This window comes from Mizuhopecten yessoensis, unplaced genomic scaffold, assembly GCF_002113885.1.
Source record: "Mizuhopecten yessoensis strain PY_sf001 unplaced genomic scaffold, ASM211388v2 scaffold10777, whole genome shotgun sequence".
NCBI lineage: Eukaryota > Metazoa > Mollusca > Bivalvia > Pectinida > Pectinidae > Mizuhopecten > Mizuhopecten yessoensis.
In genome coordinates this window covers 78,310-94,066 of record NW_018408716.1, presented here as the reverse complement: position 1 = coordinate 94,066, position 15,757 = coordinate 78,310, and the positions used below count along the sequence as shown (strand labels likewise).

The 15,757-nt window shown below is 38.0% G+C and overlaps 1 protein-coding gene across 4 annotated transcripts in view; it reads left to right on the top strand.

Annotated features, from left to right (window-relative positions):
- The window catches only part of LOC110462383 (villin-1-like), a 121,273-nt gene that overhangs the window by 27,231 nt on the left and 78,285 nt on the right, over positions 1 to 15,757 (top strand). For 2 of the 4 annotated variants that reach the window (XM_021516322.1, XM_021516323.1), the window contains exons 2-7: positions 851 to 954; positions 5,130 to 5,204; positions 7,541 to 7,582; positions 11,935 to 12,000; positions 13,147 to 13,280; positions 13,572 to 13,674. In XM_021516322.1, coding sequence (XP_021371997.1) covers positions 880 to 954; positions 5,130 to 5,204; positions 7,541 to 7,582; positions 11,935 to 12,000; positions 13,147 to 13,280; positions 13,572 to 13,674 — 495 coding nt within the window. In that variant the 5' untranslated portion in view covers positions 851 to 879. Of the gene's footprint in view, positions 1 to 850; positions 955 to 5,129; positions 5,205 to 5,260; positions 7,355 to 7,540; positions 7,583 to 11,934; positions 12,001 to 13,146; positions 13,281 to 13,571; positions 13,675 to 15,757 lie in introns of those variants that run through there. The other 2 variants (XM_021516324.1, XM_021516325.1) reach the window with 2 other exon arrangements.

Below are 15,757 nucleotides of genomic sequence, written 5' to 3'. Positions count from 1 at the left end.
AGTGTATGTGTTTATAATGGATGGTACAGTGTATGTGTTTATAATGGATGGTACAGTGTATGTGTTTATAATGGATGATACAGTGTATGTGTTTATAATGGATGGTACAGTGTATGTGTTCATATTGGATGGTACAGTGTATTTGTTGCCAGTTCTATTTGTCATGATTATCTTACTTGTCCAATCAACATTACTATGAAGCTAGAAATGTTGTGGTACCTTGCTAACTCTCCTGTCTATTGTTGCCTAGCAATGTACCGGTCTATTGTTGCCTAGCAATGAACCTGTCTATTGATACCTATCTATGTACCTGTATATTGGTACCTGCTATGTACCTGTCTATTGGTACCTAGTTATGTACATGTCTATTGTTACCTAGCAGTGTACCTGTCTATTGTTACCTAGCTATGTACCTGTCTATTGTTACCTAGCTATGTACCTGTCTATTGTTACCTAGCAATGTACATGTCTATTGTTACCTAGCTATGTACCTGTCTATTATTACCTAGCTATGTACCTGTCTATTGTTACCTAGCTATGTACCTGTCTATTGGTACCAAGCTATGTATCTGACTGTTATTACCTAGCTATGTACCTGTCTATTGGTACCAAGCTATGTATCTGACTGTTATTACCTAGCTATGTACCTGTCTATTGGTACCTAGCTATGTATCTGACTATTGGTACCTAGCTATGTACCTGTCTATTGGTACCTAGCTATGTATCTGACTATTGGTACCTGTCGTTGTAATCAACTGTCATCCCCCATTTCTATTGATGTAGGTTTATAGTCACAGTTGACAGAGATTGATGTTTACTGTGCATTACATGATAGTTTTCTCTGTTTCAGCGTTGACAGGTGACAGATCCTTTGCCAAGATGCCAACAGCAATTGACCCTGCATTCAGGAATATTGCAAGAAATAAGGCTGGATTTTACATATGGAGAATTGAGGTATGACTGTAGGCAGGCCTTGTGGTATTACTGTAGGCGGGTCCGTGGTATGACTGTAGGCAGGCCTTGTGAAATCACTGTAGGTGGGCCTTGTGGTATGACTAGGCGGGCCTTGTGGTATGACTGTAGTCAGGCCTTGTTGTATGACTGTTGGCGGGCCTTCTGGTATGACTGAAGGTGGGCCTTCTGGTATGACTGAAGGCGGGCCTTATGGTATGACTGTAGGTGGGCCTTGTGGTATGACTAGGTGGCCTTGTGGTATGACTAGGCGGGCATTGAGGTATGACTGTAGGGGGGCCTTGTGGTATGGCTGTAGGCAGGCCTTGTGGTATGATTGTAGACGGGCCTTGTGGTATGATTGTAGACAGGCCTTGTGGTATGACTGTAGGAGGGCCTTGTGGTATGACTGTAGGCAGGCCTTGTGGTATGACTGTAGGCAGGCTTTGTGATATGACTGTAGGCGGGCCTTGTGGTATGTGGTAATACTAGGTACTTGCTGTGTATATATTGGGTAATATGAGGTACTTCCTGTGTATATATAGGGTAATACTAGGTACTTCCTGTGTATATATTGGGTAAAACTAGGTACTTCCTGTGTATATATATAGGGTAATACTAGGTACTTCCTGTGTATATATTGGGTAATACTAGGTACTTGCTGTGTATATATTGGGTAATATGAGGGACTTCCTGTGTATATATAGGGTAATACTAGGTACTTCCTGTGTATATATTGGGTAATACGATGTACTTCCTGTGTATATACTGGGTAATACTAGGTACTTCCTGTGTATATATTGAGTAATACTAGGTACTTCCTGTGTATATGTTGGGTAATACTAGGTACTTGCTGTGTATATATTGGGTAATACTAGGTACTTCCTGTGTATATATTGGGTAATACTAGGTACTTCCTGTGTATATCTTGGGTAATACTAGGTACTTGCTGTGTATATATTGGGTAATACTAGGTACTTACTGTGTATATATTGGGTAATACTAGGTACTTCCTGTATATATATTGGGTAATATTAGGTACTTCCTGTGTATATATTGGGTAATACTAGGTACTTCCTGTATATATATTGGGTAATATTAGGTACTTCCTGTGTATATATTGGGTAATACTAGGTACTTCATGTGTATATATTGGGTAATACTAGGTACTTCCTGTGTATATATTGGGTAATACTAGGTACTTCCTGTGTATATATTGGGTAATACTAGGTACTTGCTGTGTATATATTTCTTAATACTAGGTACTTACTGTGTATATATAGGGTAATACTAGGTACTTCCTGTGTATATATTGGGTAATACTAGGTACTTGCTGTGTATATATCGGGTAATACTAGGTACTTCCTTTGTATATGTTGGGTAATACTAGGTACTTCCTTTGTATATATTGGGTAATACTAGATACTACCTGTGTATATATTGGGTAATACTAGGTACTTGTACATTAGACACAGGACAGTTTTGACAGGTCGTTCAGATGTTTTCGTCAAAACTACAATCACTGTATGTAACATAGAAACACAAATTACAAAGGAAAACAACTGTTGACTTGTGTCCTGTCCATAACTCAAACAAATTGGCGTGTAACAGCTTAAGTATTCATTATAACAGAGTATAATTAGGGTTCTAGTTTAATCATACTTGTATCAGGATCCTTAGGTGATGAAAGTTACAGACCACAGCAAGCGGTACAGTAGACAGGAATGTCGGCCATCAATAGCGGCATGCTACCTGTTTTCCTTCAGCTTTGTACACTAGCCAGGAATGTCGGCCATCAATAACGGCATGCTACCTGTTGTCCTTCAGACAGGTTTGTACAGTAGACAGGAATGTCGGCCATCAATAGCGGTATGCTACCTGTTGTCCTTCAGATTTGTACAGTAGACAGGAATGTCGGCCCTCAATAGCGGCATGCCACCTTTTGTCCTTCCGCTTTGTACAGTAGACAGGAATGTCGGCCATCAATAGCGGCATGCCACCTTTTGTCCTTCAGCTTTGTACAGTAGACAGGAATGTCGGCCATCGATCAATAGCTGCATGCTACCTGTTGTCCTTCAATCAGCTTTGTACAGTAGACAGGAATGTCGGCCATCAATAGCGGCATGCTACCTGTTGTCCAGGCAGATAGTGGTGTAGGCTAAACATTTCCTTTATTCTTCTAAATATTTCTGAATCTATTATTAATTTGTTAACAAGATACAGCTAGGTGACATGAGTAGATGTTCCAATGTCACGGTGACCCTGACAACATACCGGTGGTACAGTGGTATAGTGCTCACTGGACAGCCTAGACGAGCCTGTATAATAAGTCTAGTATACTTAACACTGCCTTACCTGTATGCAGCCAGGCCGTACAGCTATAGCATTATGCTATTTAACATGTGTATAGGATTCTATAGTTATTAATGGTTGACCATTTTAACATAAAAATCAAACAAGATGCGAGATGTATATTTATGTTATTGTAGTCTAACCGGTTTATAAAGAAAACAAGCTTCATGTAAATCACTCGGAGTAAACCTTCTATATTTTATGCCGAAGATATGAACTTCCCTTTATGATTGGATTTCCGTGCCTCAGTGAACGTATTCCTGTTTTACGTGTGATAATGTAGTGGTTCAGCTGCTTCGTCTGACAGACTAGTCTGTGCCTATAACAGTGATCTATGATATCAATTATCTTAATTCAGCTTTTCTAAAAAAAAAAAAAAAAGGATATGTGAAAACTGTGAAAAATCATTGCCAGTTAAGGAGTTTTTGGTTTAGAACTTTGATAATTTCAGGAAATTGAAATTATAGAAAAAAGGTAGATGTTTATAAAGCAGATGTTGATGCTGTTTGTTAATTTATTTTGTCATTTCAGTAAGGATCATTTGACAAAATGTCAACGATACAATTGTCTAGATCAATGTGAAAAGAAACTGTATGTGATATGTTTGTGATGTCATTACATGTCATGATTGTGAGATTAAGTGACATGTCCTGATGGTGAGATTAAGTGACATGTCCTGATGGTGAGATTTAGTGACATGTCCTGATGGTGAGATTTAGTGGCATGTCCTGATAGTGAGATTTAGTGACATGTCTTGATGGTGAGATTTAGTGACATGTCTTGATGGTGAGATTTAGTGACATGTCCTGAGAGTGAGGTTTAGTGACATGTCCTGATGGTGAGATTTAGTGGCATGTCCTGATAGTGAGATTTAGTGACATGTCTTGATGGTGAGATTTAGGGACATGTCCTGATGGTGAGATTTAGTGACATGTCCCGATTGTGAGATTTAGTGACATGTCCTGATGGGGAGATTTAGTGACATGTCCTGATAGTGAGATTTAGTGACATGTCTTGATGGTGAGATTTAGTGACATGTCCTGATTGTGAGATTTAGTAACATGTCCTGATGGTGAGATTTAGTGGCATGTCCCGATTGTGAGATGAAGTGATATGTCCCGATTGTGAGATTTAGTGACATGTCCCGATTGTGAGATGAAGTGATATGTCCCGATTGTGAGATTTAGTGACATGTCCCGATTGTGAGATGAAGTGATATGTCCTGATTGTGAGAATTAGTGGCATGTCCTGATTGTGAGATTTAGTGACATGTCCTGATTGTGAGAATTAGTGGCATGTCCCGATTGTGAGATGAAGTGATATGTACCGTTTGTGAGATTTAGTGACATGTCCTGATTGTGAGATGATGAAGTGATATGTCCCGATTGTGATTAGTGGCATGTCCTGATTGTGAGATTTAGTGACATGTCCTGATGGTGAGATTTAGTGACATGTCCTGATTGTGAGAATTAGTGGCATGTCCCGATTGTGAGATTTAGTGATATGTCCTGATTGTGAGATTGAGTGACATGTCCCAATTGTGAGATGTAGTGACATGTCCTGATGGTGAGATTTAGTGACATGTCCCGATTGTGAGATGAAGTGACAAAAAAATGTACTGATTGTGAGATGTAGCAATCTGTGATGTATGGCCATGTTATCAATTTATCTAGTCATGCTGTGGTTTATGAGAGTGAGGGGAGTATATAGTGTGTCAGTTTACCATAAGGTATAAAATAAATATAAGCTGTTTGTATAACTGTCAATCTAATGGAAAATCATTTGAATTTTTCAAAAAATCAAATAAAACTTCCTTCTGATTTCAGCAATTAAAGGTAGTAGCAGTACCGAAGGAACAGTATGGCAACTTCTACAAGGGGGACTCCTACATTGTGTTATCAGTGAGTATAAACAAAACTTCTACAAGGGGGACTCCTACATTGTGTTATCAGTGAGTATAAACACAACTTGTACAAGGGGGACTCCTACATTGTGTTATCAGTGAGTATAAACACAACTTGTACAAGGGGGACTCCTACATTGTGTTATCAGTGAGTATAAACACAACTTGTACAAGGGGGACTCCTACATTGTGTTATCAGTGAGTATAAACACAACTTGTACAAGGGGGACTCCTACATTGTGTTATCAGTGAGTATAAACACAACTTGTACAAGGGGGACTCCTACATTGTGTTATCAGTGAGTATAAACACAACTTGTACAAGGGGGACTCCTACATTGTGTTATCAGTGAGTATAAACACAACTTGTACAAGGGGGACTCCTACATTGTGTTATCAGTGAGTATAAACACAACTTGTACAAGGGGGACTCCTACATTGTGTTATCAGTGAGTATAAACACAACTTGTACAAGGGGGACTCCTACATTGTGTTATCAGTGAGTATAAACACAACTTGTACAAGGGGGACTCCTACATTGTGTTATCAGTGAGTATAAACACAACTTGTACAAGGGGGACTCCTACATTGTGTTATCAGTGAGTATAAACACAACTTGTACAAGGGGGACTCCTACATTGTGTTATCAGTGAGTATAAACACAACTTGTACAAGGGGGACTCCTACATTGTGTTATCAGTGAGTATAAACACAACTTGTACAAGGGGGACTCCTACATTGTGTTATCAGTGAGTATAAACACAACTTGTACAAGGGGGACTCCTACATTGTGTTATCAGTGAGTATAAACACAACTTGTACAAGGGGGACTCCTACATTGTGTTATCAGTGAGTATAAACACAACTTGTACAAGGGGGACTCCTACATTGTGTTATCAGTGAGTATAAACACAACTTGTACAAGGGGGACTCCTACATTGTGTTATCAGTGAGTATAAACACAACTTGTACAAGGGGGACTCCTACATTGTGTTATCAGTGAGTATAAACACAACTTGTACAAGGGGGACTCCTACATTGTGTTATCAGTGAGTATAAACACAACTTGTACAAGGGGGACTCCTACATTGTGTTATCAGTGAGTATAAACACAACTTGTACAAGGGGGACTCCTACATTGTGTTATCAGTGAGTATAAACACAACTTGTACAAGGGGGACTCCTACATTGTGTTATCAGTGAGTATAAACACAACTTGTACAAGGGGGACTCCTACATTGTGTTATCAGTGAGTATAAACACAACTTGTACAAGGGGGACTCCTACATTGTGTTATCAGTGAGTATAAACACAACTTGTACAAGGGGGACTCCTACATTGTGTTATCAGTGAGTATAAACACAACTTGTACAAGGGGGACTCCTACATTGTGTTATCAGTGAGTATAAACACAACTTGTACAAGGGGGACTCCTACATTGTGTTATCAGTGAGTATAAACACAACTTGTACAAGGGGGACTCCTACATTGTGTTATCAGTGAGTATAAACACAACTTGTACAAGGGGGACTCCTACATTGTGTTATCAGTGAGTATAAACACAACTTGTACAAGGGGGACTCCTACATTGTGTTATCAGTGAGTATAAACACAACTTGTACAAGGGGGACTCCTACATTGTGTTATCAGTGAGTATAAACACAACTTGTACAAGGGGGACTCCTACATTGTGTTATCAGTGAGTATAAACACAACTTGTACAAGGGGGACTCCTACATTGTGTTATCAGTGAGTATAAACACAACTTGTACAAGGGGGACTCCTACATTGTGTTATCAGTGAGTATAAACACAACTTGTACAAGGGGGACTCCTACATTGTGTTATCAGTGAGTATAAACACAACTTGTACAAGGGGGACTCCTACATTGTGTTATCAGTGAGTATAAACACAACTTGTACAAGGGGGACTCCTACATTGTGTTATCAGTGAGTATAAACACAACTTGTACAAGGGGGACTCCTACATTGTGTTATCAGTGAGTATAAACACAACTTGTACAAGGGGGACTCCTACATTGTGTTATCAGTGAGTATAAACACAACTTGTACAAGGGGGACTCCTACATTGTGTTATCAGTGAGTATAAACACAACTTGTACAAGGGGGACTCCTACATTGTGTTATCAGTGAGTATAAACACAACTTGTACAAGGGGGACTCCTACATTGTGTTATCAATGCAACTTGTCAACTTAAATGATGATGTAGCAGGGAAAGTCTGTATTGTAATATGTTCCCAGTATAAGGCTTAGCCTGAGGAAATTGTAATGTATTTGAATTTGCTTTCTATACTAATGTACATTTCTGCATCAGCTTGCAGAGATAGGTGGACCGCGAGGCTTAAACAACATGAAGGTATCTGATAACAGAGCGGGTTAACCTTGCCAATTGTCGGGGGCTTTGTTTTAATTTTTGCTTTTATTTAGTTGCCATTTTTTTTGTCATCAGTTTGTTTTGATTTCACAAAACAAATGTTTATGCAAATGCCATTTATAGGATGTACAAACTTCAAAGTTGGACAAACTATTGTCAACACTGCAGACATGGCGTAACGTGAAGGTCAACGTACCATAACTATTGAAGCAATCCCTATGATTTCTTATCAGAGAAGTTTTCATATCAGAATGCTTAACAACCGAGGATTGTTTGTGAAATCAAGACATTTGTGTGTTTGCATTAACAGTTACAACGTAGTATATCTTAGACCCCAACCAAACCTAGTATAGCCTTGTAATACACAAGATAACGTGATGTCATAACTAGATACCACAATGCCATACACTAAATACCACAATGTCATACACTAGATACCACAATGTCATATACTAGATACCACAATGTCATACACTAGATACCACAATGTAATACACTAGATACCCAAATATACTACACTGGAAACCACAATATCATACACTACATACCACAATGTCATACACTACATACCACAATGTCATACACTAAGTACCACAATGTCATACACTAAATACCACGATGTCATACACTAAATACAACAATGTCATACACTGGATACCACAATGTAACACACTAGATACTTCTATATCATACACTCAATACCAAAATGTCATACACTAGATACCACAATATAACACACTAAATACCAAAATATACTACACTAGATACCACAATATACCACACTTAATACCACAATGTAATAGCTAGATACCACAATGTCGTTCCCTAAATACCACAATGTCATACACTAGATACCACAATATAACACACTAAATACAAAAATAACATACACTACATACCACAATGTCATACACTAGATACCACAATGTCATACACTAGATTACACAATGTAATACACTAGATACCATAACCTAATACACTATATACCTCAATGTCATACACTAAATACCTCAATATCATACACTAAATACCTCAGTATCATACACTAAATACCACAATGTCATACACTAGATACCACAATATAACACTAGATACCACAATATCATACAGTAGATACCACAATGTCATAAACTAGATACCACAATGTCATACACTAGATTAAACAATGTAATACACTAGATACCACAATGTCATAAACTAGATACCACAATATCATACAGTAGATACCACAATGTCATAAACTAGATACCACAATATCATACACTTAATACCACAAGATCATACACTGGATACCACAATGTAACACACTAGATACCACAATGTCATAAACTAGATACCACAATATCATACACTTAATACCACAAGATCATACACTGGATACCACAATGTAACACACTAGATACTTCTATATCATACACTCAATACCACAATGTCATACACTAGATACCACAATATAACACACTAAATACAAAAATAACATACACTACATACCACCATGTCATACACTAGATACCACAATATAACACACTAGATACCACAATATAACACACTAAATACAAAAATAACATACACTACATACCACACTACATACCACAATGTCATACACGAGATACCACAATGTCATACACTAGAGTACACAATGTAATACACTAGATACCCAAATATACTACACTGGAAACCACAATGTCATACACTACATACCACAATGTCATACACGAGATACCACAATGTCATACACTAGAGTACACAATGTAATACACTAGATACCACAATGTCATAAACTAGATACCAATATCATACACTAGATACCACAATGTCATAAACTAGATACCACAATATCATACACTAGATACCACAATATCATACACTAAATACCACAATGTCATTAATAGATACCACAATGTAACACACTAGATACCACAATATAACACACTAGATACCACAATATAACACTAGATACCACAATATCATACACTTAATACCACAATATCATACACTGGATACCACAATGTAACACACTAGATACCACAATGTCATATACTAAATACCACAATGTCATACACTAGATACCACAATGTAATACACTGGATACCCAAATATACTACACTGGAAACCACAATATCATACACTACATACCACAATGTCATACACTACATACAACAATGTCATACACTAAATACAACAATGTCATACACTGGATACCACAATGTAACACACTAGATACTTCTATATCATACACTCAATACCACAATGTCATACACTAGATACCACAATATACCACACTAAATACCACAATATACCACACTTAATACCACAATGTAATTACTAGATACCACAATGTTGTACACTAAATACCACAATGTCATACACTAGATACCACTATGACATACACTAGATACCACCATGTGATACACTAGATACCTCAATATCATACACTAAATACCACAATGTCATACACTAGATACCACAATGTCATACACTAGATACCACAATGTCATGCACTAAATTTCTCACATAGTCTTTTTTCACACAGCACATTTTCGTTCTATTTATTTCTTAGAACCTATCCCCACAGAAGCATCATGTAGGCTTAGTCTCCACCCTATGGTCAAGCTTTGGTAGAGGATAGAAATCTGAAGACAAGTGACATAACTTGTGAATGACTGCAGACTTGATCATAGATCACATGACTATCTCCCACCATTCCACACAGATTCCACCAACCTTAGTATTTGCACTGGTTGCTGTAATAAGTGGATATTGATTGTTTCATCCTGTTTTGACTCAACTTAAATTTGTTAACTTTGAATTTGGAAAGGGATTTTTATCTGAAATATGGATAATGCTGCTATAATATTTCCCAGGTAAACTTTAGTTGATTGCCTATTGTAGTTAGTGTTTAGCCTATTTGACCATCCTTATAAGGCATTCCCATTTGATGCATATACAGTGGAAACCTAATTAGCATTATCCAAAACCCATTGTCTTGTTGCTTGTTCCCACAGAAGCATCATGTAGGCTTAGTCTCCACCCTATGGTCAAGCTTTGGTAGAGGATAGAAATCTGAAGACAAGTGACATAACTTGTGAATGACTGCAGACTTGATCATAGATCACATGACTATCTCCCACCATTCCACACAGATTCCACCAACCTTAGTATTTGCACTGGTTGCTGTAATAAGTGGATATTGATTGTTTCATCCTGTTTTGACTCAACTTAAATTTGTTAACTTTGAATTTGGAAAGGGATTTTTATCTGAAATATGGATAATGCTGCTATAATATTTCCCAGGTAAACTTTAGTTGATTGCCTATTGTAGTTAGTGTTTAGCCTATTTGACCATCCTTATAAGGCATTCCCATTTGATGCATATACAGTGGAAACCTAATTAGCATTATCCAAAACCCATTGTCTTGTTGCTTGTTCAGTAGAATATGCTACGGATTCCAATTATGTGACTGAATTATTGATATCAGGCCTGAGCTTATGTCCAAACTGGAGTTTGTTAAACAGCACAATACCAACACATGGTTACCTCTTCTGACCGAGCAGCACCAGTACTGTGAGAGCTATCCCACAGTCTTATACTCTCAATAGATACAGGAAAAGGAGATTTGTATTACTCCTGGCTCCGTCTTTTAGATATAATATTGCATAATGGATATCTTTGTGGAATTTACAGTAATATTGTGTATAACAATTATATATGATTGTTGAATTTGTATATCTGTGATTGTTGAATTTGTATATCTGTGATTGTTGAATTTGTATATCTGTGATTGTTGAATTTGTATATCTGTGATTGGTTTTGACTCTTAATTAATATATTTGTGTGATTATTTTCGACTAACATAGGTGTATACTGATAGCTGCTGTGGGTGTAACATAGGTGTATACTGATAGCAGCTGTGGGTGTAACATACGTGTATAATGTTAACTGCTGTGGGTGTAACATAGGTGTATTCTGATAGCTGCTGTGGGCGTAACATAGGTGTATACTGATAGCAGCTGTGGGTTTAATATACGTGTATCCTTATAGCAGCTGTGGGTGTAACATACGTGTATACGTATAGCAGCTATGGGTGTAACATAGATTTATACTGATAGCAGCTGTGGGTGTAACATACGTGTATACTGTTAACTGCTGTGGGTGTAACATACGTGTATACTTTTAACTGCTGTGGGTGTAACATAGGTGTATTCTGATAGCTGCTGTGGGTGTAACATAGGTGTATACTGATAGCAGCTGTGGGTGTAACATACGTGTATAATGTTAACTGCTGTGGGTGTAACATAGGTGTATTCTGATATCTAATATGACTTTTTTCCAGATTAAAGATGTCAAAGGTGCAATGGAGATGCACATCCACTTCTGGCTCGGCAGTGAGAGCTCACAGGTAACAACCAGTTATTGTGTTACTAATGTGGCAAGGGTTACTTGTATTTTTGCGTTATTTTAAAACTGTTTTGATTATAACCTAAAGCTAGAACTAACCACAGATTATACCTTCATGAAGGTAGTTCACTCTTTCCGTACCGCAACTCTGGTCCGGATTCCGTACCGGTAGTACTTATAAGACTCGCCCCCGCGCATATAACAAAATGGCGGATTATTAATTTACTTTTTAGACTATGTGTAACTGCCGCAAGAACTAAACAGGTAACTGTGAACACATATTGTTATTGTTTCATGTTCTGGTTCATAGACAAACACTTCTTCATGTTCGCAGAATGACTAACTGGCAGCTGATTATGACTGAGAAATTGACATTTGTCAGGCAATAAACGATACGATTCCTTGTATTTAACACAGCGTTGTAGTGCAGGTTTCCAATTGGGATTGATTATGGTTACGAATGTGGAGTCGTTGAGTTTTTTCTAAATACAAGTAGATTTCATCAAGACTTATATCAGAATATTCAAATTTACTTCCATAAGTCTCAACAAATCTTGCTGTAAATGCGAAAACATTAAGTCACATAATAAAAAAGTGTACTGTGCACAAATAAAATTATTTCTTCCAAACTGATGGGTTCTGATTTTAGCGACAATTAATTGTTTTTTCGCAACAGTCTTGTGCGATAACCAACCAAACATCAGGCAGGTTACATCAAAGCCTCTTGTCATGTGTACACGACAACGGGGATGAGACGGCCCTTTATTTTGTCGTCTGTACACGACAACAGGGACCAGGATGACATATTGTTGTCGTGTGTACACGACAACGGTACGAAAAGAGTTAATGAACATTATATGATGTAGTAACTAATGTACATTATATGATGTAGTAACTAATGTACCATATATGATGTAGTAACTAATGTACATTATATGATGTAGTAACTAATGTACATTATATGATTTAGTAACTAATATACCTTATATGATGTAGTAACTAATGTACATTATATGATGTAGTAATTAATGTACATTATATGATGTAGTAATTAATGTACCTTATACTATGTACATTGCTATGATTCCTGTATATTTTGTATGTAGCTTAATTTACAGTATTTGTTAAAAAACTGTTCTAATTTCAGGACGAGGCTGGAACTGCGGCTATTAAATCTGTAGAACTTGATGACCACCTGGATGGCGCTCCTGTCCAACACCGGGAAGTGGAGAACCACGAATCCAAGATGTTCTCCAATTACTTTAAGAGTAAAGGCCTGAAGTAAGCAGGTGTACAGTTCAACTGTATCTTCTAAAATTACACAGCATCAAATCTTACAACATTTTATTTAGTTACTTTAGTTCTTGCCAATCAGCAAAACCCTCAACCTGAGGTGATATAACTAGCTCTGCCCAACTGAGGAAACATTGTGGGGATCAGTTTTGACCCATACCATAGAAAAACACTGGAATAGTCCAATCTTAACTGACGTGTACACCAAAATGTCAGGTTAATGTATAAGTATATGCTTGATAATGTCAACAAATGCTGTAAGAATTTTGTACTCTACAGTTACATGAATGGAGGAGCCAAGTCAGGATTTAACCACGTAGAACATTCCTTCACTGTACGGCTGATGAGGGTCAAAGGCAAACATCATATTCGAGCGACAGAGGTAAGTCTGGCATTGTACATATCAGAGATAACAACTCGTTCCAAACCTCCTATAAAGTCATCATGTACAGAAACTAAAGTAAATATGGAGAAGTTCTTACTACCAGACAAAGTGCTGCTAATTAATATTCATAAGTGCCCGAGATAGTGTACCATAGACATATTGTCTACATGTAGGCATTCAAATCATACAGAAAAATCAAGTTTATAGAAAGTCAAGATTGATTTCTGTGATGTGCATAGTGAAATGTTATGTATATTGTCTTCATTTAATAACACTGTCCTGGCAAACACGCATACCACAATATGCGATGATGTTTTGAGAACAGTTAGGCAAATATCCCTTTGTTGCCCCCCCCCCCCCGACAGCACGGCCACGCTTCATCAAAGAAATTTACCTGTATCGTTGATTTCACAGCGGAGCGAATCCTGGGGGTCAGTTTAAGATGTTTTTAGCTCACCTGGTCCTGCGTCCATCTGGCGTCTGTCTGTCGGCATCAACATTTTTAGCTCGCAAGTGAGCTTATGCTGTGGTGCGGCATCCGTCTGGCATCCGGCATTAATATTTTGCTTTAAACACCTTCTTAAAAGGCCTAGGGTAATGATATTTGGCCAGAAGCAAACTAGGATGAAGAGCTACAAAGTTTGTAGAAATAAATGACCTTCACCCATTTTCAAGGTCACAAGGGTCAAAAATGATAAAAACTTTCAAACAACTTCTTCTGAATAACCAAAATTGCCCAGGGAAATGATATTTGGCATGCTGGGATGAAGAGCTACCATGTTTGTTCAAATGAATGACTTTGACCCACTTTCAAGGTCACAGGGGTCAAATGTCATAAAATCTTCAAACAACTTCTCAATAACCATAACGCCAACAGTACTGATATGGGGCCTGTAGCATGCTGGGATGAAGGGTTACCAAGAGTGTTCAAAAAAATGACCTTGACCCACTTTCAAGGTCACAGGGGTCAAATGTGTTAAAATCTTCAAACTTCTTCTCAATAACCAAAAGGCCCAAGGCACTGATATTGGGCATGTAGCATCTCCCTGGATAAAGGGCTACCAGGTTTGTTCAAATGAATGACCTTGACCCACTTCCAAGGTCACATGGGTAAAATGTCTTGAAATCTTCAAACAACTTCTTCTTAATAACCAAAAGGCCCAGGGCACTGATATTGGGCCTGTAGCATACTGGGATGAAGGGCTACCAAGTTTGTGCAAATGAATGACCTGGACCCACTTTCTAGATAACAGGTGTCAAATGTGTTAAAATCTTCGTGCAACTTTTTCTCTATAACCAAAAGACCCAGTGTATTGATTATGGTCCTGTAGCATGCTGGGATGAAGGGCTACCAAGTTTGTTCAAATGAATTACATTGACCCACTTTCTAGATAACAGGTGTCAAATGTGTTAAAATCTTCGTGCAACTTTTTCTCTATAACCAAAAGACCCAGTGTATTGATTATGGTCCTGTAGCATGCTGGGATGAAGGGCTACCAAGTTTGTGCAAATGAATGACCTTGACCCACTTTCAAAGTCCCAGGGAACAAATATGTTAAAATCTTCAAACGACTTCCTCTCAATAACCAAAAAGCCCAGGGTACCAATATTGGGCCTGTAGCATGCTAGGATGAAGGGCTACGGAGTTTGATCAAATGAATTACATTGACCCACTTTCAAGGTCACAGAGTTAAAATGTCCTAAAATCGTCAAACAACTTCTTCTCAATAACCAAAAGGCCCAGGGTACTGACATTGGGCCTGTAGTATGCTGGGATGAAGGGCTACCAAGTTTGTTTAAATGAATGACCTTGACCCACTTTCAAAGTCCCAGGGAACAAATATGTTATAATCTTCAAACGACTTCCTCTCAATAACCAAAAAGCCCAGGGTTCCAATATTGGGCCTGTAGCATTCTAGGATGAAGGGCTACGGAGTTTGTTCAAATGAATGACATTGACCCACTTTCAAGGTCACAGAGTTAAAATGTCCTAAAATCGTCAAACAACTTCTTCTCAATAACCAAAAGGCCCAGGGTACTGACATTGGGCCTGTAGTATGCTGGGATGAAGGGCTACCAA